At 37.2% G+C, this 24,651-nt stretch overlaps 1 protein-coding gene across 1 annotated transcript in view; it reads left to right on the top strand.

The window, feature by feature from the left end:
- Window positions 1–1,247: 1,247 nt before the first annotated feature.
- Window positions 1,248–24,651, top strand: part of LOC109052994 (neogenin-like) — a 95,760-nt gene continuing 72,356 nt past the window's right edge. Inside the window, 2 exon segments of the mRNA XM_042755083.1 lie at window positions 1,248–1,275; window positions 6,649–6,966. Of these exon segments, the coding sequence (XP_042611017.1) occupies window positions 1,248–1,275; window positions 6,649–6,966 (346 nt within the window).

Below are 24,651 nucleotides of genomic sequence, written 5' to 3'. Positions count from 1 at the left end.
TTAATTGAATCAGCATGAATCAGAAGTAATTCAAAAAAATGCTACTATTATATATGTTTTATTTTTAATGTTTTTTTTTTAAATAATACAGAAATAACACTCTTTTTTGCTCTAATTTATTTAATTAATTATGCTAAAAATAGACTCTTCAAGCTAAAAATATTTTCTTTTTTTCTTTTGCTTTTTGGAGTAAAGTATGATCTGTTAACTGGTTTTATGATAATCATCCAATTGCTCCTAAAGGACAAACACTACTATAAGATAATACAGTTTCAGCAGTTCTGAGGTGCCTATGAGAAACAGTACAAAATCTGTTGTTGTTTTTTTTTTCTTCCTAAATTTGTATATATTAGATTGATGTTCAGTTTTAGCTTTCAGCATGAGATCATAAAGCGTACCCAGAGAGAACAATTTATTAGGCGGATTTAAGATGCGAGATCTCCACAGGGAAGTCCAAACCAGCACATCCTTGAGTCAGTTCTCCGATACTCAGAGCCTCGGCTCTCATAAGCAGATCACTGCTGATTCCTCACTGTGTTCAGCGGTGACAGATGGGGGAAGAAATGATACTGGAAGATAAAGGCAAGCAGGGAGAGGAAGCAGACAAACTGGAGGTGGACAGACATGAAAGAAAAGAGGCTTTCCAGTCAGACTAATGAGCCTGGAAAGGAATGACAAAAAACTGGGATAGAGTCTAGGAGAGTAGAGGAAGCTGCTTGATGTCTTGGAAATAAAATCTGTACCTGTGACTGGCTATTTTCCAAAGTGCAAATGGTTTTTGCTCTAAGTCTATTTATTTAGCTGTAGGTCAAACAGCTCAGAAGCCCCTTCTACTCAATAATGCAAAGCCGCTGGGCATTTTCGCTATTGCGAATAAACTAGAAACAGAAGTTCTGGCGAAAGGCATCCTCAAATGTTATTCCCAGATGTGATCCCACTGATTAATAATGAAACTGATATTTTAACTTATTAATCTTCTTTCTGTGTGGTGTAATAAAATTACCCGTTTTATTTCCGTCTCAGAGACTGCTTTGTATTATTTCAATGTGAGCTCTTTCATTCTGAGGTTTTGTTTTGATTATATGTTTATGTGCAATTCCCATAATGTTTTCTGGAAATTACTTGAGCGTCATTAAGAGGTGATCTGGAAGGAAAGTGGTCTTTCGTCGCTCTGCTGTTGAAAATGAAGGTTGTGTACAGTACCTGATTGGCACAGCTTGGTCTTTGTGTGAGAGCCAACAGAGACCATGTGGCTTCCTGTTGTGAAGAAACCAGGTACAGGAGGTCTTTGTTTCTAAAGAACTCTTCTATGTGTCCCTGCCTGGATAGAAAACTGGCAGTGCGTTAGATTAGAGCACATTTCTCATAATATAAGAGAATTGATAACTTCTAAAATATTCTCTTTTAAGTATTAAGTAGATATAAAGTCACATTAGAAAGATATAAAGTCGCATTTGCAAGCTATAGTCACATTTTGAGATGTGTAGCCATATTATGTAATATAAAGTCATCTAATCATTGGTGATATGTAGTAAATTTAAGTTAAAATATATGTATTTCTAGTTTAACACCCCAATAAAATACACGCTGGCTTTCCGGAGCTGATATTTCTAATAAAAATATTATAGTCGCAGGTGATCATAAAGAACTCTCCATAGCTATCTTACCCATCTGCCCTCTACAGTCTGACAGACACTTTATAGAGGTGAAAGCAGGGCCGTGCACAGACATTTTGAGGGGCAGTGGCCCAAGGAGGGTGGGTGCTTATTAATACAAATTATCCAGTTGTGACAAATACACAATTAAAAGTGAAGACGGCACACTCTGTAATAATTGACTTTATTGTAGATGTTTTGATAAGAGTGGACTCTCCCTCACTCTCTGAGCCTGCTTCTGCATCATTTTCAATGGAAGTTATGGGAGGGTGGGGTAAGTTGAGCCAGTGGGTAAGTTGACCCACCCCCTTGGAAACTCTACACTTTTACTGTCATGTGACCATGTATTTTGGAAGCACCCATCATTTCTGACAGACTGTGAAAAGGAGAAACACATTGGGGGAATGGAAGACATCATGGCCTTAGCCAGGGTTGAAAATTAGTGTGGTTTGGGTGGGAATTGTGCTATAATAACCCCACTCATTATGTAAACTAAACACTTTAAAAGAGACAGATATGTAGATATTTGTGAAAGATGTTTTCTCTGTTTTGGAGAAATGAACATTGTTAAATTATATCACATTGCACCAATACTTTACGTTAGGGGTATATAATTTTATCAGTTGTTTATGATTCATTCAGCAATTACTGTTATAGTTTTCATTAATAACCATTACTATATAGGTGATAACTTTGTCTAGTGCCCTTATGAATGTTGTTGGCACGACCTCTGTACAAGTGTTATATGCTACTGTTTTGATAGCCTTGATAACGTTTCTGACAGATAAAATAAGTTTTTTTTTTTTTTTTTTTTTTCATTTGCATTTGCCTTACCGTATGTGGTATCCTGTCAGCAATAACATGTCTGTGGGCTCTTTTGATTTCTATCAGTTTAAGTTCTGGCAGTGTTGCCAGATATTGCTATGAAAAAAAAAAAAAAAAAAATATCTTTCCACATGTAGTCACTAATGGCCAACAAACTCTCTGGCTACAACTTTGGTGTTCTACATATTGTTTCAGAAACAAACAATTAAATATTGAAATTTAAACCTCATTTGGTTGGTTTTATGTTGAATATGACTAAAATATGACTGTCTGTAAAAGGAAATTATTAAATTAGTTTTTAAATTATTATTTATTTCACATGGGTTTGAATCAGATTTAGTTGGATGGTCATTTTACACACAGATGCTGCATCTTACTCACTGACTCAACCAAACCCGGGGCAATCTGAGCTGTGAACACTTTTTTTTATAAGAAGCCATATTTTTTAGTACCCTTTGTCATAGATACATTCTGATCATTTGAAAATGATAGGAATACTTTCATTAGAATAGGATAGATACTTTTCATTTCCCCTTATCTTGAGGACCACATTGGTAAAAAAAAAAGGCTAATCTTACCCCCACTCTCCCCTATAAGTATTATACATTTAATTTAATATTTTACAGCATAAATCTATATTATATACTAATAAACAACTAATTTAGAACATTTATACTACTTTTTTAACTATTTATAGGCCACAGGGTCTTATGGCAAAAATGCCAGTAACATGATATAGTGACAGTATTGGATGGTAATACCATAGTACTTTAATATATAGTGGGGTCCAAACACCTGAGACCAATCTGGGCTTTTTCCCTCATTTAATATGTAAAGTCCTGAAGTTTTAGGATTTTGAACAATTTAAAACCATGCCAATATGATCTCTGATATATTGTGCATCCTTATACAGATAGATGTAAGCTGTTCAGATAGCCCAGTGGTTTAGGTACTAATATATACTATATACTTAAAGATAGATACTAAAGAGTACTATGGTGGTAATATTGTATAGTGATAGTACTGGATGGTAATACCATGGTACTTTAGTATAGAGTAGAGCCTAAACATTCTGGACTAATTTTTTTTTTTTTCTCGTTTTGAAAAATATGATCGCTGATATATTGTGTGCATACTAAAACTACAGATACCTGTGAACTGTTCAGTAGCTCAGGGATTCAGATACTTAATAGATACTAAAATTTGACCTTAAGCTCATTTAAATTCTAGAGCTTGGTTTATTTAGCATTTTTCTCATTTAAGCCTGGATATTACCAGTTCTATGGATAGAAATCCCAAGTTGTAGGTTTTTGAAAAACTTTAAACATTGAGCAAAAAAAACATTTCTAGAGCAAAAAAGCACACCAGACATTACTAGAGTTCATATAACATTAAAAGCTTTCCTTTTATTGAAGCACACCAGACATTACTAGAGTTTATATCAGCTTAAGTGCTGATATCATTAGAAGGGGGACATATTGTACCTGAAAATCATTTAAATATTCTAATTAAATTTCTCACTCAAGTTTTTAGACCTAACAGTGGTCTCAGACATTTAGTGGCCACTATACACCAGAGTTTATTGGTTTCTGTTATAAACACAATTTATTTATTGAAATTCTTTGTTGAAAGCTATATAACAGTTACCTCTGGACTATGAAGTGCAAATGATGTTTGTGAACAGAAAGTGTATATATCTTACAGGAATTAATCTAATCCAGATGTGTTTATGCTGGAACAATTGTTGCCTCGCATCAGTCTTAAGGAAACTATTCGAGGAAAGCTTAACATTTGCCAGAGCGCAATTATCGTACATAGCAGTTCAGCCAAGAAAAGCAGCTGTTGTAAAGCTCTCTGTGCTGTTTCTATATAAGTCCAAATGCGAGTCAGCACATAAACATAAGTGTTTGGTTCCAGGAGGCCTCTTTTAGTGGACAGAGGGTTGACCACAATTACTACCCACAGCCCCCGATACTTCCTATTTGACCAACACCCCCAAACTCCATTACAGGAGACTTTAAAAACCATGTGGGATAGGAAATATGCATCCACTATGTGAGGCCATTTGTGGTAGCTAATAGCTAATTCATGTATAGGCTACACAAATGCAGCATTAATGCTTAAGAATGTTCAACAGTAACGTTACATTCAAATGCACCATTATACCAGATAAGTTAGCCAGTTGTTAAGTCTGACAATGCGTGTCTTTGTTTTCTCCATGTCCAAACGCTCTATCAGGTTCCAAAAGCCAACAACAAACGTTGTAATTATACACTCACATTGTTGTAGTAGCTACTGCCAAAAAATCATAAACCTAACTTTTATCTCCACACTGAAATATCAGTTTGCCAGACAGTGATTCATCCTTTCTGTGTCATTAAAATATTGGTGTCCTTGATAATGAGCCCGGGGAATGCTGTTTACTTTAAGGTGCGCTATAAAAATAGTGTTCATAAATGGCTGATGAGATAGTATTCTCACTTGAAAGTGAGTAGAGGCTTGGACACAGAAGCAGTTTTCGATACGGCATAACATCATAAATTGATTATTCAGGTAGGCAGCAAAAAACATGTAAACAATTCAACTAACTTTCACTTGCTCAGCAAGATTCTTTTTTGTGAAATTGTCTCTTCTTCATGACTGTAGGTGTCCTCAAAGAACACTGTAGGGCAAATTCCAAACAATGTTTTTGCGCCCTTGAAGGGGTCGCCACATGAAGGGTCGTTCCAAGTGAAAGTGAGCAACATAATTACCTCACAGTTTCCACCCACATGGTCGTTACTGAAGGTCATTCCAAACTGTTGTTTCAAACAGCTTTATGAGACGCAATTGCCTTGCTTCCTCAAAAGTCCCCATTTCAAGGGTTCTGCCTTTAGGAGTGAGTAGGGAATAGTTGGGTTGCATTAAGAATTGTGTTATTATATGACACATCTTGGAATGCTTCTACACACTAGACACTTCATCAGGGGTAGCCAACCCTCCTCCTGCAGGACTGTCTTCCAGCAGACTTGAATTTCAACCCTGCTCCAAAACACCTGCTTGTAATTTTCAAGTAACTGAATTGAAAAGTGGATTTGGATGGCACCACTGGACCCTTCTCTCTAAGATTCTCATTGGGGAATTCATGTACGTGTCACAGTGAAGTGTAGTTGCCCTTCAGAATTCTAAACTTTTGAATTTTTTTTTTTGATGATGAAGTGTCAATGTAAAAAACAATTATTTTTTGCAGCATTCTTAGAAAGCGAGTGACCTTCCTGAAAGTTCTCTGAAATCAATGTAGCAGTTGTAGTATTTACTTGCAGTATCAAATAAATTCTTAATCAAATGCAGTACACTCACTGGCAGTATGTGATTCCAACATAGCTTCAGTTTCGAGTTAAAGAGGGGAGAAGGGTGTCCTCAATAGCAGTGATCCCAGACATTAACCCTTGAGTTAAAATGGCAGAATGATGACTTTTGGTTCTTGTGCTGGCCCCAGTCATGCCATCTCTTTGTAGACTCGCCATAAACCAGTCTCAACTGCTTCCAGCTATATTTAGCTTTCGCCTCATCACTTGGTGCAGTATTTAAAAAAGCCTTAAAAAGCTCATTATTCATTTCCCATCCAAGAAGTACAGATGATTCAAGTTATTTATCCACACAAAGTCCTGATGACTCTCGAGGCCAAGATTTGAATAATTTATGAGGACAAATGCAAAGTAATTGCGCTTAGTTTGACTTTTTGCATTAGACTTGTCAGTTCTAACCCTCGTTTCTTTTTGAGAGAGCAGCATAACAAGATATTCAAATGAATGTCCTGATGTCCAAGGGCTCTGTTTGTAATTAAAATGATTTATGATGCATTCGCTAAGTGTTATCCCCTTTACTGCAATGTTTGGTCATTTTTGGACACTAGTAATAAAGTTTTGACACTTGAATGGATGTGTTTGGCTCTCAGATGCGAGAATAAATGAAATATTAAGATGAACAAATGTTGTATTATATGAAATATTCGAAATCAAAAGCCACGGCCCGTGTTTATTCACACAAATGTAATTAGAATTTTATTGCAATGATGCAAATACCTTCTGTTATTAAATCCCCCAACCCTAAGCTCAACTTAATTTCAGTTCATCGTATTGTATTATGATTAGAAATCCAGGGCTGATTTTATCTTCTTTCTTCGTAGGATCAGCAGTGAAGAACTTCAGCCCATTCCGGTTCTCCACGGAGCCATCGGATACGCTGGCAGTGCGAGGAGCGCCGACGCTGCTCAACTGCTCAGTCCACAGCGAGTCTCCTGCCAAGATCGAATGGAAGAAAGACGGCTCTTTCCTCAGCCTGGCCTCAGATGATCGCAGGCAGGTCTTGGCCGAGGGTTCTCTGCTCATCAGCTCAGTGGTCCACTCGAAACACAATAAACCCGATGAGGGGGTTTACCAGTGCGTGGCCACTATAGACAACCTGGGCACAATCATAAGCCGTACAGCTAGACTCAGTGTTGCAGGTAAGCCACATCTGGTATGATACACACATCTCCGCAGCATTTTCACACAAACTGTGTAATATATGCACCATATATTGACCCATGTTGGGCAGTGGTTCTTAACTAGTTTTCAAGACCCATGTTGATATAAATGTAAGAATGACAGTGAGAGAGCACTGTTTGTCTGTCCTGTCTTCATCCTTCAGCGTTATTGCCTGCAGAGGAGTTCAATAAGTCAGTCAGGGTGTCTGCTGATGCAGCACCATTGTTGTAAATGTGTGAGAGCAGGTATGTTTGGCAGTACAGCTGCTGCTATATTGGGCCCTTTGAGTCGAAATGAAAGTGACCTTGTTTCATTTGCAGGAGGCAAGCATCAGGGATTATGAGGTGTTTGAGTTGGGTCTTACCCTGAAAATTCAATTTGCTGTTGGAGGGAAAAAGGAATGCAATTAAGTTACATCAAACCCTTACAGTCTTGCAGAGTTGACTGTGTAACCTCACTAAAATCTCTCTGAAGGAGTTTTGCTCTGAAAAGTCAGAGGCAAATGCTTTTTTGAGGTAGCTCAAGAGTCTTTCCCCCTGTGGAAGTCTGTTTTTTGAGTGAACAAGCTCATTATGTCTTGAAAACTGGCTAAGTGCAGGGTGGAAACTTTCATTGGTCCTTTTTAGTGAGGTATTCTCAGCTGTGCAACAGATTGAACCAAAGTGTGTGGTTTTCTGACAGTCCGCACAGCTTAAATGGTGTTTCAACAAAAATCCCACTTCTGTTTTTTTGGATTTTCCCGTAGAGATGGAAATTCACAACTTATGTTGTGACTATAATAACTCAAATGTTTTTCCTAGACAGTTTTCCTTAGAGAAACAGACTGTATAGTTTTGCATGTGTAGTCTAGTCTAAAGCTGGGGTATTCAGCCTATTTTAGGACACGGATACTAGAGGAGACATTGAGTAGTGATCAAATGTTTCATTGTATGATATTTCAATATTTACATAGTTTATGATACTTACATTGCAAAGTGATTGATAATGTAGTTACTCATACTTTTTAGTATAGCTTAATAGATTTTTTTGTAGGAGAAACAATGGAACATTAAGCTGAACTATAACTATAACGCTACCTTAAAAATGAACTTTATATTGTATTTTTACATATTTTAACAAAAATAAAATGTGTGTGTGTGTGTGTGTATATATATATATATATATATACATATATATATATATATATATATATATATATATATATATGTGTGTAAAGTTAAACATTTCTCAACACATTCATTCTAGAACAATTTATCTGTGCTATGCTATCAACATCCATTGTGTAACCCTATGCTCTTAGTTTTTAAAGGGATACTCCACCCCAAAATGAATTTTTTTTTCATTAATCACTTACCCCCATGTCAAACAAAACCCACAAAATCAATGTTACACTTCAGAACACAATTTAAGATATTTTGGATGAAAACCGGGAGGCTTGTGACTGTCCCATAGACTGCCAAGTAAATAACAGTGTCAATGTCAAAAAAAGTATGAAAGACATCGTCAGAATAGTCCATCTGCCATCAGTGGTTCAACCATAACGTTATGAAGCGACGACAATACTTTTTGTACGCGAATAAAACAAAAATAGTGACTTTATTCAACAATTTGTCTCCTCTGTGTCTCTCCACATCACCGTAGCGACATTTTGGAGAATATGAACTGAACGCAGGCACGTCTTTGTCAGCCGCGACAAAAGGATGCGCTGTTTTCTTTCAAATCAAAGTGTAAATATATGTAGAAAACATATCCTTATGGCATGTCAGACACAGAAGAGAGTAAGCTGCTTGCGTTCAGCTCATATTCTCCAAAATGACACTACAGTGATGTGGAGAGAGACAGAGGAGACAAATTGTTGAATAAAGTAATTATTTTTGTTTTATTCGCGTACAAAAAGTATTCTCGTCACTTCATAATGTTACAGTTTAACCAATGATGGCAGATGGACTATTCTGATTATGCTTTTCATACTTTTCTGGACTTTGACAGTGTATTTTACTTGGCAATGGGACAGTCACAAGCCTCCCGGTTTTCTTCCAAAATATCTTGAATTGTATTCTGAAGACTAACGAAGCATTTACGGGCAATGGCAATGGAGGTCTTTGAAAAAAAAAAGTGACGTGACATACATCCAAGTATGGTGACCCATACTCAGAATTCGTGCTCTGCGTTTAACCCATCCAAAGTGCACACACAGACCAATGGACACACACACACACACCGTGAACACAAACCTGGAGCAGTGGGCAGCCACTTACAACCTTAGGGTTAGGAGTCAAACTCTCTAACCACTAGGCCACGACTTCCCCCCAGTCTTCCCCTCAGCAGCTGTTGGATGTTTGCATAATGTGCGTTTGTAAAGACAAACATAAAATGTGTCTGCAATAATGCACTGGATATAACTTGTAATGCATTTTTCTTTTCTTTGAAATGTTAATTTTGATACCCAGATTTATTTGTATTGCCAGCACAAACAATGCCTGTGGTGTTTTGTTCTGTTTTCAGGTGAGCTTATAAAAAGTCGCCTTTTTTCGCTTGCACTCCCACATTTTATTTTCTTAGAGACCATGAACCGTCTGCTGTGGCTGACAGGCGTGTAATAAAAAGGTTAATTGTTGCGTCTTTGCTGTGGGCTATTACAATGCCATTGCTTTGGGAACAGCTCTGCCGCCGCCACAACCTGTGAGACGTCAGAGCGACAGGCACTCAGACAAATGCGAGAGTAATCAACATGATGGATGGAAGAAAACCGTGTCCCTCTTTCCATCAGTCACTTAGCTCTTATTTTTCTGCTTAACCACACATAAAAACAAAGGCCCTTTTCTATCTCTTTGCAACAGTGAGACAGTGGCCATCACGTCCGCATTCATTCAGAAGGGGATTAGCCACAGCCTTGGCTATTTGTATTCGTGGAGCGTCGACTCGAGATGGCAGGGCAGGGAGCAAGACGTGGGTAATGGGAATTGTCTAGCTCGTGCCGCCTCACAGCACGCTCCACACTTTGAACCCAAGTCCTTAAGGCAGACTAGAAGCCGGGTTGTTCAAGCTGCCAAAGAGAGCACCTGAAATGAAAGACCTTGTTTGTATGCTCCAGTGCTACTCCAGCTAAGATTCTCTGAATTTCTTCCTGTCTCTAAAAACGAGGCAAAATTTTGCTGTGTAGAATCACATTTTGGCGCTCTTTTATTGCAGTGATTTTGGCATGTTGGACCTGTTCCTGGATTACCTTTCTTGTTTGGTCCTGGCTTGGGACAAGTCTGTAGTACCTGGAGAAAGCTATCGGTTGGCATTCTGATACTTTTCAATGGCAGTTACTCGGCTGGCACACTCCCCCCTGAAACATGCATGGAAATCTGCCATCTTTGGTAATGATCATGCCAGTATCTTTTGTTACTCCCTTCTGTCATTGTTTGAAAGAGATTAAAGTAGACACGCATAAACTACCGGTGCTCTCTTTTGTACATGTTGGAGGGAGATTTTCTCGATTTTCTTGACACTATTTTTCTCTCTTGCACAGTTTATCATATTTGACATTTCTCACTAAGACATTTCTGTGCACCATTTCATGGTTCCAGGCCAGCAAGCTTTTAGGGCTGAAGTGGAACTGATTTTTTTCTAACTTGGAACTGCCTTTTCTGTGGTGGAAATGCAGAGAGTGGTTTGAGAATTGGCACATGACCGGAACCACCACCAGAATCTGGTAAGTGAAACAAAAAGGCCCTCAGTGACACCACTCTTTTGCCATAAATATATCTGAAGTGGTTTAACCGACATTTGATTTGCAGAGTTCTGGTGCTTTGAATAATCAGGGCATGTTTTGTGCCATACAAACTGGTCCGGGGTCAGGATGTGACATTAATCCAGAATCTTTCCTAACCCTGTCTGCATAGCCCTCATCCGCCCTTCTGCATCCCTATCTTCCTGTGACCTCTGCTTGAGTGGAGTTGTCCTGCTCCCCAAGCTGTCTGCTGGTCTCTCAATCAATCAGTGTTTAATTTCACACTTCAGCCCTCTACATTCACCCAGCCCTGCTGGCTGCTGCCCAGCAATGAAATTCAAATGAAACACAAACAGCTATGAATTTCAAACACCGGTGACACTGGAAACATTCATATTTCAGATGTTTCATTTTGTACCCGTTCCGGTACAGTTCTAGCAGTTGTACTGTTTTGGACAAGTTTTGTTGTTGCTTATGCTCGGAAAAGACAGTGCGTCTTGTTTAGGAAAAGTTAGAACTGCATTCAAAGAGGCAAAATCAAACTCACAATGTCTGTATGCACACCGTGGCATGATGTGCTAAAATTCTAGGCTACGAAGAGGCATTGCCCTCTAGTGTTGTTTTTGGCGGCCTGTTTTAATTTTAGTCTTAGTCTAGTCTTTGTGTGATGCTGTCATTTTAGATTTTATTAGTTTTAGTCACATACATACTCTTTAGTCTAGTCTAGTTTTAGTCGACGAAAACTGATGACATTTTAGTCTAGTTTTAGTCAATGAAAATGGTATTTTAGTCTCTTTTTAGTAATGCAATTCTATTTAACCCAGTCAATATAGTACAAGTACCTAGAAGTATAGACGAAACCAAAATTTTCTTTTAGCCAAAACCCATTTCAAACAAGGTTATCTTATTATATTATTGTTACCTTATAGACTCAAGAATACATCCATTCCAGACACGGAAGACTCTCTGATTTGAATTTACAACATTTATTTTACCAACCAAACATGTTAGAAGTACACACACACATAAATTTAAATAAAATAAATAAAAACAATAATAAAAAATAAATAAATAATAATAATCTGCTAATTTTTCTCCCAAAGACGAACCCCGGCTGGCTGGCCATCGGTCCCTTTCTCTGTGTCAAGGCTGATTTATACTCGACACGTCCACAATTTCGCTTGAGTGAGCGCGGAAAATATGACGTCATCGCGGTGTTTGCTGGATGTTCGCTTTGAGTGCGCTTCGCGAACTATTCGTCTGGCGGAGTGCACGGCATTTTTTGTAACTTTCCGCATAGCTCCACTTCCGAACATGCACGAGTTCAGGGTGATTCTAGCCGAACATGCACATCTGTGCCGGCGTTTGTGTGAAACATAACCAGTTTAATGTGAAGTTTAAACTCCTTCAGGTGCTTTTTGATGGAAAACGCTTTTTTTTTTTTTTTTTTATGTTTGCATAGTTTGTCCAAGGCTTCTTATTTGAAGTACGTTTTATTTTTATTGTATAAAATAGAATAAGAATTCATTTAGATATTAATTATACACTATTTACTTAAAGTTGTCTTGTGTTTTTGATGCGTAATACAGCCAATAGTTTAAGATTGTTTTAAGTTTGTACATAAAGAAATGATTAATTCATCAACTCATTCATCACAAGACTTGTACTGGCAAATGACTTCTTCTCACCGGTGATTCCCTACGATTTTAGAGGACAATTACTCCTCGTCGCTCCCCTGTCGTTTTTTAAGGATAGTACAAAGGCGAACGCGACAAGTATAAAAGCCTCGTCCGTTTGGGAAGGAGCACTCGCAGTCAGCGGAGCCAGGCGAAAGTATAAAATCCCGCTTAACTTTGTTTGTTGTCACCTTAATAATGCCGCGAGTGGGACTTGAGGAAATGATGTCGGTCGCATCTGCGCAGTGAGACAGGAAACAGAAACACTGCAAAATATTAATAATAACGACTAAACGTGACGACATACAGTTAAAACATTTCGTTTCGTCTCGTTTTGGCCAACGAAATGAAGAGAGACATTTTAGCATAGTTTTAACTTTGTAAACCACATTTAGTCTCGTTTTTATTCGTCAACGATATTGCATTATACATTTAATTATAGTCATCGTCACATGACCAGCATTTATGTTGCGTCTCGTCTCGTTTCCGTCACATGATAAAGGTTCGTTGATGACGATATTTAGTCATCATTTTCGTTGACAAAAGGAACACTATTGCCCTCTTCACCGCTTTGTTTGCTCCTGTGTCAGCTTTCAGTTTGAACACTGAAATGAATTGCATCCTGAGATCATATCTACGACAATGAATGCTGTCTGAAATTCATTGTGTGCTCATTTGAGTTTGAAATGCTTTATCAGCGCTGTGTTAAAGAATATTGCTGCTCCCCAGATAGGAGCATGCCTCTACTGTTTCACTGATGCCTGTATTAGTACGTGTGTGTGCTTGTGTATTTATATATGTCATTTGGAGGGTATTTTTGTTAAATGAATGGATGTAGACAATAAGTATGGATCAAGTTCAGGGGCTTGGCTTTCTTTCCTATACTTAAGCAGGGACACAGAAACCTCCCAAAGAGTAATATTTACACAACATCCACACTCAGGAAGAGAACACAGAACCGTTGTTTCGTGGTAAAGTTTGGCACATGATTCCAGTGACCTGAATTGTCATTCACTGTGAGCACTCAGGTCTGTCTTTGGATCGGCTCCACTGCCTGCGCTTGTGGCTTTCAGCTGTGCGGCCTGTGCGGGGCATTTTTAGCTTGTGTACAGGCCAACAACATTTGTCCGTGTTGTCATATTCCACCTCCCATACATATTAAAGCAGAATCATGCAGAGAGCGTATAAGAGGGCGAGGATTGTAGAGAAATTAATTAGAAAAAACCATAGCACTCAATATGGTGGCTGTAGGAAAAGAATCAGCTTAAAGCTAGAGCAATAGCTAAAGGTAGACAAAACCAAATGTAGCTCTTTGGTGTGATTTGAGCTAGAGGCGGCAAAATTAATGTTGCTGTTGTTGTCAGGTTTGACATACTGTTCGAACATAACCTTAGCCAGTAGTTATCATAGGCACGGTTCTTGCCTGGTAAAACCATAGCAGCCTGGAGCCATTTTCAAAATGTCCCCAAAATCAGCTTACTTGCCTTGAAGGGATGACATGTTTGGCCTTGTTTCTTGCTTGTTCTGTACTTTTCCCATTTGTTAATGTGTTGATCTTGGAATAAATCTATAATATTTAGCACAGGAGCCAGATCATATTGAGAAGTGGTGTTTGTGCATGGAGGAATTTGCTCTATTTTAAGGTCTGTTTTTGTTATCATCGAAATACCAATTTCAGTGCTAATGTGCTGACAGTTAGATGTCTGCTGTGCAGTAATGTGAGAGGATGGAAAACGTCAGTGCAGCAAGAAGGCTAGTATACGGTGGCCAAGAAGTGCAAAACAAATCATGATTCCGAAAACAAAATAACAAATTACAAACACAAATGCAAATCTTAAAAAACTAAATAACAAATCAGAAAACACAACAACAATTCCTGAAAACATTATAACAAGTCAGAAAACACAATGACAAATCCAAAAACAAAATAAGTCCGAAAACTCAATGACAAATCAGACAAACCGGAAGAGGTAGATATAGTTTGAGAAAGTGAGGGAATGGATTACCCATTGCTGACTGGACAAGACATCTGTCAATCAAGGTGTACAGGAAGAACAGTAAAGTAGCAGTAGAAAGTTCGGAGTTGGTCTTAAAGTAACAAAGTTTAAATGCATTGTATGAATTGCCCTTACTATGGAATAAAAAAAAATGCATGTACATTTACAACATTGTACTTTTATTACCTTTGAATCAGATCACAAAAAACTAGTTAAGGCTAATGGTAGGGTTTTTCTAATATAGTGTCTATGGGAGTGACAGTAAATTTGACATAGTTTTCTCTTCTGACTGCCGTTCAGTATCTCTCTATTTTTTTTTTTTTTTTATATATATTATTTTTGCTATTTGAGCCAATTGGAATGAAATAAAAGGCAGAGGTGTGTTAAATTGGGATTTTTGTGGGTTGTGGAGCAAAGAGAATTTAAAGGGGAGAATATAAATACAATATATTAAGAGTTGAACAGTATTTTTATTAGAAAAAAGTAAACGGGAATTGAGTTATATCAAACAGCATTATGGGTGCTTTCACACTAGCACTTTTGGTGCGCCCCCGGGTTCGACAGATGTCACAGTTAGGTTCATTTGGAAGATGAACGGTGGTCTTCCGAACTTGTGTGTGCACCTGCAAACTGTACCCAAGTCTGCATATAATGGGTGGTCTCTGGGGTACTATTCATGTGAACTCCAGTACGGTTCACTGCTGATATGAAAGCAATTGTACCAAATCACGGAAGTGAACAGCTATTAATGACGTATTATTTGATTTAAAAAAAAAAATAATGTGTGTTTGTGTGTGTTTCACTCACTTTCCTGATGTGACTGATGCGCTGCAAGCAGAGAGCTGTATATCTCATTTCATTATCATTGTGTTTTCTGAACTGTTTTGTTTTCGGATTTGTCGATGTGTTTTCTGACTTGTTATAAAGTTTTTTGAATTGTTATTTTGTTTTATGATTTGCATTTGTGTTTGTACTTTGTTTTCAGAATTGTTTTGCACTTCTTGGCCACCATACTAGTTGTTACCAAAGGCACTCTAAATGTAAGATTGTAGAAAGTATATAGTATTAAATATCTACTTAGAGAAATTGAATGACAATTCATAGCTGATAGTTCACTCAAAAATGAAAATTCTGTCATTAATTACTCACCCTCATGTCATTATAAACACCATAAGACCTTTATTCTTCTTTGGAACATAAATTAAGATATTTTTGATGAAATTTGAAAGCTTTCTGATCCAACATAGACAGCAACACAGCTACCATGTTCAAGACCCGGATAAAGTATTTTTGTAGCTTCTTAACATATGGTTGAACTACTGATGTCACATGGACTCTATGCAGAGTCAGAAAACTCTCGGATTTCATTAAAAATATCTTAATTTGTGTTCTGAAGATGTATGGGTGAGTAATTAATAACAGAATTTTCATTTTTTGGGTGAACTAACGCTTTCATTTCAAATAGAGTCGAGATTAATTTGCCTGCAAACACTTTGCTTGGAGTGACTTTGATTTTTATGAAAAGGCTCAATGAATTCTTGTTATTATTATGTGTGCACTTGTTATATGTGTGCACTTTGGAGGGGTTAAAAGCGAGCACGAATTCCGAGTATGGGTCACCATACTTGACTGTATGTCACGTCACTTTCACTTTTCACTTTATTTCAGAGAAAATTATCAATTCAATGTCACATAAGGGAGACATCCAAAAATGTGTACTTTTGGTGATCCTCCTGTCTAATTGGAATCAGTTGAAGCCAAAGGCAACCTGAGTACTCTGCATATCCCTAATATGGACAAATATAGTAATACAGGGGTGTGTTTTCCTGAAAGCATAGTTAACCAACTATGGTCGCAAGTTTTTCATTACTGAACCAGTTTCTGTGTTTCCCAAAAGCATACATCCAACGAACATTTGCAAACTTGTGTGGGTGGTACTACAGCACTTATCCTGTGGTTGGAAGCATAGTTTCTTTTTAGTATGATATTTGACCTTGAATAGATGTTACTCTTGGGCACAATAAGAAAGATTACATGCAGTAGGCTACTTTCTACATCAGCGGACACCAGACCTGCATCCAAGACACAATATATGCACGTGACCAGCAACCTTGAGGCTTTTATTTTGAAGTACGATACATTGGACAGATTGTCAAGTAGTGGTATTTACCTCAGATTGAGAGGACAGACAGCAGGAAATCTCCCTATGAATCATTCATCATCCCTGACAAACTGTTGCCCTCTTTTCTATCCTTGATGCTTATATGTTTGTTTCCAAGTTGCGCTGATGTAACAGATACATTTAGAGACTCAGTGCTTTGCATTATTCATGATTTTAGATTAGCTCACTAAGAAAATCCTCAGAGAATCCATAACTTTATTGCGCTCCTCCCATGTTTAGCGCTTTTACCTGTGGGATCCGTTTATCACTCTTCGTCACTTACCACTTAGCCAAGGCTTCTCATAGATAAGTCTGAATCTGAATCTGCATAACAAAGCAAATCTAGATGCTCTTGGCTCATTGTTTGTACTCCCACAACACATTGAGATTCATTGTGCAGTGTTGTGGAGAGTGAGATTGGATGGTAGACAGCACGTCTTTACTAGAGCAGGACTCTTTGGCTCTTTCAACTCTGCACTGAAGTGTCATTATGCCAAAAGCCTCTCATCTAAAAATTGGTGCTTACAAATCCTGATCGCTCCTCTCAAGCTTCAACCCCAGGGGAAATCTGCTCTTCAGTACAACTCTGATTGAGACGGACACAAGCAACATCGTGCGTGGCTGTCCTTCATCAGATTGACAGACCTTTGAACTGTATCCATTTGGATTTTCTTAAAGATCGATGCATTTGTTTGCATTTGTTTGAGTAGCAGTGACGGTCCTTGTGGCGTGGGCTGTGATTTATTTTGTCATCAACATAAAATGTTGATTTCTTTCTTTTGTCTTTTTTTTTTTTTTTTTTTTTTGCAGTCTTTGCTGAGAAGAAATATTCAAGAAAGTTGCTAAATGAAGCATGCTTATGCTCTTTGGACCCAGGGGGTCTGTATGACATTGTAAGAGGATTCACTGAAAATCATTGAAGAGGCATTTCTAAGTGGTTGCGAGGGCATTCTGGGTCATCGCTAGGATGTTAATAGAGAGTGGCTACTAGACTATAAAGTGCATTAGTGCCCGCCCACTTTTCAGCTGTGTTGAATTTTTTTACATTAACTTTTCCCATATGAACTTTAAAGATGTCTTTAGTAAAGATGTATACAGTGAATCATAAAATTTTAAATGTTTAATTGAAGCAAAAAATATTTGCAAATTGGACAAAAAAGACAAGGGTATAAAACTATGCACTTAAAGGGTTAGTTTTACCCAAAAATTAAAATTAGGCTGTGTTTTACTCACCCCCCAAGGCATCCTAGGTGTATATGACTTTCTTTCTTTCAGATGAATCCAGTAGGAGTTATATTAAAATTTGTCTTTGATCTTTCAAGCTCTATCGTTGCAGTCAGCGGGTGTTGCACTGCTTCAGTCCAAAAGACATGAAATAAAAAGCGCCCCTCCATTAAAAAAAAGTGTCTCACATGGCTCCAGGGGGTGAACAAAGGCCTCCTGTAGCGAATTGATGCTTTTTTGTAAGAAAAATATCCATATTCAAAATGTAATAATCACTTTAATCTAGATTGGACTCACTGTTGTAAAATGGAAGCAGTTCCACGTCTTTTGGACTGAAGCAATGCAACCCCCGCTGACTGCAACGATAGAGCTTGAAAGATCAAAGACAAATTTTAATATAACTCTGACTGGATTCATCTGAAAGAAGTCATGTACACCTAGGATGCCTCAGGGGTGAGTAAAACGCAGCCTAATTTTCATTTTCAACAGTAAGAGGAAAGAACTTCAATCCCATTAAGCATTGCCAATGACATTAATAAAAAATGATAGAGAAATATAAAACTATTGATTTAAAGTTGTTGATTATATCTGTAGAAACAGTATAATTTAAGTCAATTCTAAAATATCTATAAATATCCAAATATGCAATTTTGCAGCTTAGCAAGACCGTTTATACTCCTCTGCAAGCTCTTTTGGTGCAATTTTCTCGATGCAGCTCTCTGATTGTTGAAATTGTCTGTACAGTGTCATAGGTAATGTATTTTTCACCACAAATTCAGCTTTTAAACGAGAATACGAGATTAATTTAAAATCAGTTGAAATAGTGTGAACAGATAGCTTCAACAAAGCATATACCATCGATTACCCCCTCCCCCGAACAACATTTGGAATTCACAGTAGGTCTTTAAAGGTTTATAAGTTATTAAAATGAATGGAGTTTTTACTTCAGGAACCCGACTGCTGCACTCTATTCTGGTGGTTGCTAGGACATTGCTAGGATGTTCTAGGTCAGGGTCTTTCACTTATTGATGCCATGATGGACCCCTAATATGTGAATAAAAAAAAAAAAGCTTCTACTGTGTTAACACTGTATAACAATAAATTGTGATTAATCTTATGATTTCTGACCAGTCCAAAAATATTAAAAATTTGACTTGACTTGAGTCTGTCGGTGTTAAGCTCCTGCTAAGCTCTCTCGTCAGAGCAGATCCAGGCACCACAGTCAACCCTTCAGCCCTAGAATGCCATCTGTCTGCAGCCAGCAGATTCTCAGTTTGCGTCCATGCATAGCATATTTCCCTCTGACTGAATGGACTTGTATTTTAAACCCCTCATTATTTGAGTATTTGGCTTATATCATGTTTTACAGTTTCCAAATTCTCACTGTAGCGTTATTGATTTGTCTCTGCCATCAGTGAAGTCAAAACTATTTGAACCCGGGGTTGTTTATTCTCTTTAGCAGCCTTTAGCGGGAGGCTCATTTGTATTTGTGTCACCGCTTTGTCTCGATCCTGGCCGCAGTTTTAAAGTGTCACTCAAAACTAATAAAAGATGGGGAGGCAGTCGCTGTTGCCACGTTACAGGATTCTCGTCTTTCTCTCGAGAGCAGCAGGGGAGTGAATGCTTGTAGAAGTAAAGCAGAGAGCCGATTCTCACTCTCTGAATGAAATAAATCCGGTTTCCGAGTTGTACGTGCCTGCTGGGGCCCGCTTGGAACAGCTCTTTGAACAACTACAGCAGAATGATGGGAATAAGGGGGTTTTATAGTGCATAAGTTTAAGGTCCTTGTTTCACGAGGCTGCCCTGAACCCTGTGCGCAAGGACTCTGGGGAACCTTGAGGAATTTCTCTGCCTACTAAGTAACTTCTGTCAGTATGTAGCGAGTGAAGTGTGTCCAGGATTAGACAGTGAACCCAGCTCAAGAGCTGAGTGTGTTTAGCAGTGTAGGGAAAGCTACTTCAAAGCAACAAAGTTATACATAGTTTAAGTTAGTTAAAAGTAAAGTAATTTTAGTGCCACTAGGATTGCCAACTGCTAAAATAATGACTGTTTTCAAACAGGTTTCTTGAACACAAAGTCATTTGCCATTGGTGGCACAGATAGCTCCGCCCCAAATTCATAACGTTGGTTGAGACCGTGTTGCTATGTCTTGTGAAAAATAAGTCAGCTTAAATATATTAAATATGCACTCGTAGTGTACTTCAAATCTTAAAAGTATATTATTAAAAAATGTACTTGCAGGCAATGTAATATCTATAATATCTAAAAGGGCGCTTAAGTGTATTTAATGAGAGTACACTTTAATGACTGTTTTTAGCACACTTTAGTACACTTTAAAATAATGTAAAATTACTTTTTTTACAATAGAATTACTTATGTAATTACTAGAGATGTACTTAAGTCCTATTTAAGTGAATCAAAAACACTATCAAAAATAATCTAATTGCTTTTAATATAAATCTAATCTATAACCCTTTTCGTTCGTCTGAAAACATTACATTCAGTTTGCACTTAAGTATATTATTTTAAAGTATATTATGTCAGTTATTATGTTATTACTCTTTTTAAACGTATGCTACAGTTTACTTGTTTTTCATAAGTGATGCCTTAAGCAATATATTTTTTTAAGTATTTTAACATCCAAAAAGGTACATACAAACTGCTTTTTGTTGCAAAAAAAAAATAAAAAAAATAAATAATAATAAGAAACATATGCATGAGATATATAAGATTAATAACACGCATTAAGAAAATAGATTCATTGAATTTTAATTTTAAGCCGACTTTAAATATATACAGATACATTTACACAAATATAATTATAAAACTAAGAACCAGACAAAAGCATAGTAATGAAAAGGATGTAAACTGCTGTGCAAGGACTTAAATCTATAAATCACGAAGGTTGATTGAAATTAACCATCAGAATGAACTGATTCACTAATGCTTTTAGAAGTTGCTTGTCACTGCAAAAAGCTATAATATTTTGAAAGCAGCTGAATTATTCTCACACTAATGAAGATGTTGAGGCAGTAGCAACAGCTAGATTACTTTTGGCCAGGTACTCCCCAGCAATGGTGTGTTCAGCTGAGACTGTACAGGAGAGGTGTGAGATGACATTCCTGGGTTTTCTCTGCTGGTTTGGCTTCACGGTCATGAAGTGCCGTGGTCTGAGGGGCCCCTGCAGCTGCAGCTCTGTTTGTGCCATGCAGCTTCACACCTCACAGGAGGAACCTGTTCAGACTGGTAAGATATGAAAACAACAACACTAGAGGGGCATGTTTCAGACGTGTCAGCGGAGCCAACACCACTGGAGCTAGAGAGGGGGCTTTATCACTAGCTAGTGTCAGTCACAGGCTGTCTGACACTCTGAAATGAACCATGCAGGCAGTCTTATGCATGTGGGCTCTCTGTGACACTAGAAGAATATTTTCATTTCAAACAACACCATAACCAAAAGTTTTTTTTATCGCTGTTTCTTAAAGGGATAGTTCACAAAAAAAGAAAAACAAAAGAAAATAGTATTTGTTCTGCAGAGCACAAATGAATATATTTAAATAAATAAATAATATATTTATATATTCAACCAAACAGCTTTGGTTATCATTGACTTCCATTTTATGGAGAAAAACAAACAAACAAACAATATCTTCTTTCTTGTACCACTGTAGAAAGAAAGTCATAAAAGATCTTATTAAGAGAGTTCTCAGTTATTGTTTACTTAAATATTACTTTTTTCTAAGATGTTTTTCTCCCTAAATTCCTTAGGATCAATAAATATAGAAACAAATTAGAACATTTTTGATGCATAAAAATATGCAGTGCTGATTCATTTGTAAAAGGACTATATGCATGAATTATATATTATTTAATTATATATATGTCATTATTTACATGATAAATGTAATTATAGTAATTATTAATTAAAATATAAATGTTATTTCGATTTTAAATGTACAGTTATTTGATCAAATAATCTTAATTAAACAAGTAAAATATGAATAAAAATAAGGTTAAATATTAATAAAATAACACATAAAGCACACATGTATAAATATATAAATAAATGTATTTTATTAAATATGTGCAATTCTGTATAAACCTTATCGTCTTGCCTCATCAATATTAATAAGGTGATGAACCCTAGTCATAAAATATTCATGTGGCTTGCTACAATTTTTTCTTCACATGGCAGATGAAACTCATAAATGAAATGATTATTCCTCCGACATATTTATGTTATTATGGTTACTTTACCCCTATGGCTCACCCGATAGAAATAAAGAGCATTTTTGGGCAATTTGGAGAAAGTTCATATTGAAATCTCTCACTTTAGATTCACAAACATTGGTATTATAAAACTGTAAAGGAAACATGATCAATTTATATATATATATATATATATATATAAAAGAAGCAGAAGTCTCCAATTATTCTCAATGTTATTTAGAGAGAAAAAAAAACAACAACTGAGATATTAAAGAGAGATCTCATTTGTGTTTTCTGTCCTAAGGGTATTCTCAATGTCAAAACGTTTGTTTTTTGACTCATGAATTAAATGCAGATATATCATTATGCGTGTGATAATAGCATTCAGAATGAAGCTGTCTGTGGCTCTGTGTGATTTGCCCAAAGGGAAAAGGAAAGATCAGCTTTCACACTGCTCTTGGCTTTCATACTCGTCTAGCACCCTCAGTTTTGCAGGTGTCTGGACTAAAGAGGCTTATTATTCTTACTCCAAGTGAAGAAGAGAAAGGCGAGCTGGAGGGAGGCTCAGCTGCTGGCGATCACAGCACTGCGTCTGTCACCTCTGGCTGCACGTCCTGCCCTCCTTTCTCTCCACTGCCTGGGTGGATCTGTCTGGAGGAAGGGCAGTGCTGCCCACCACAAACCGCTCGTCGTCTGTGACGCCCAGCTTTCTTTCTTTTTTTCCTCCTGCTGACTGGGTTCTCAGCCTTGGCTCATTCACACTGCGTAGTCACCTCATATAAGTGTGATTGACCGAAGCTCACAATTACAACTGACAGATTGTAGTTCTTCATGCCAGTCTGCGGAGAGCCATAAGGAAAGACGCATCCAACAAGTCACGAGCTTAGAAGGACCCTGTACCCAGTGTGCTGATTTGGTGATTGGATGGCAATTAAAAACTCAGGCCTGAAGAAAAAAAAAAGAAAATCTGTTTCTCCAACTTGTAATTTGGCCTGATTCTTAGCCACCGAGACACATCCCTGGCATGGTTGAAACACAGAGCAGATGTGACGTGTAATTCAGGGCATCATCAAGAACGTCAAAAACGCTTCAAAGTAGAAATGCTGTTTGACTCACTTCCAGATGTTAGGCTGTAGTGACATTAAAACAAAGCTGTTGCCAGCAGACTGCAGAATGTGTTTGTAGTGTGATAGATTGTGTGTGCAGGGCAGGGATCTGCTCATATCTGTGTCCATATGTGTGTGTTTGGGGGGAAGATGTGCATGATATAACCAGTTCCATCTGCTTCCTGATCTCAGCACTCCTATAGGAGACATATTAAGAAGATCCATATAGCCTTATGATAGTAATGTACTTTGATCCTGTTTTTCTCAGAATAAATGTGTAAATGTATTCATTAATTCATTCGTTCGTTCATTCATTTAATCAATCATTTGTTTGTTTGTTTGTTTATTTATTTAAATAATGCAACCAAATCAGAATACATTGAGGTTCATGACAAAAGAAATAATATTCTGCTTTAATGATTTTACGAAAACATATAGGGAAAAAAATCACAGATTACATTGCTTATATCTTAACTGTTTACCCAAGACATCAATGAGATTTTTATTTTATTTATTTATTTTTATTTATTTTATTTTATTTTATTTATCAAGACACCAATGAGATAAAAATGGGTACATTTATGCATTTTATTGTATGCATTTTTTTTTATTTCTTTCCTTAAATTATTTTTATTTGTTTATGAAGTTATTTATTACTAGTTTACTTTAATTTATTTGATATTTGTACAATTATTTATACAATTTAAATTTGTTTTTTAATAGGACACAATTAAATTGATATTAATATTAAATTGATTTATTTTAGTCAAAAAACTACATTGGGCTAATGATTAAAAAAAAATGCATTTTATGATTTCATGCATTAACAGAAAAGAAAAAAAATCTGAAAAAAAATCTTTATATATATATATATATATATATATATATATATATATATATATATATATATATATATATATATATATATATATGCAAAATTCTGGGCATTCATGACTTTAAAAAACTACAATATTTATAACTGTTTAATTTTCTCCGCTCACTCCATTGTCTGGTGTTGCAAACTCAGTTTTGAGACCCCTCTGAGTGTGGGCTGCTAACCAATACCACCCTCTTCTCTTCTCACATTCCAACTTCCTGTGCACTGTGAGCTTCCTGTCAAAAAGCTGAGTATGGACAGACTGACACAGAGCAGATCTGCAGATGCTCCGGAGGCCTCAGAGAGTCAGAGATCCACACAGACAGAAAGAGCAGCGGGTCAGTGTTGCTTTTGTTTATCGTGGCATCTATCAGCAGCTGTCAGTGCTGAGCGCATTAATCAGGTTAGCTGGTGGGCCGTCTGCAGGGGTCTGACTGCATCAGGCAGGTGATGAGGGCCGGCTCTTTCCTCATTGGTTAAAGTGTGCAGGCAGACTTTGTGTGTACGTCGGGTCCTGAGAGGCTTTGATTAGTAGGTCTTTTGATTGGGAGGTCTTAAGTTTTGTTCTGCTGGCGCTACAGAGCGTGCTCAGTCCAGCCCTGTGGAGGTACGATTCCCCCCGTCTCTGATAAGAGGGGAGACACAAGGTCCTGACAACACATTTATCTGTGCTTTGTAATGCGATCGGCCTTTCC

This window comes from Cyprinus carpio, unplaced genomic scaffold, assembly GCF_018340385.1.
Source record: "Cyprinus carpio isolate SPL01 unplaced genomic scaffold, ASM1834038v1 S000006632, whole genome shotgun sequence".
NCBI classification, from domain to species: domain Eukaryota; kingdom Metazoa; phylum Chordata; class Actinopteri; order Cypriniformes; family Cyprinidae; genus Cyprinus; species Cyprinus carpio.
The sequence above is the reverse complement of the archived record's forward strand: the minus strand, read 5'-3'. Positions and strand labels throughout refer to the sequence as shown.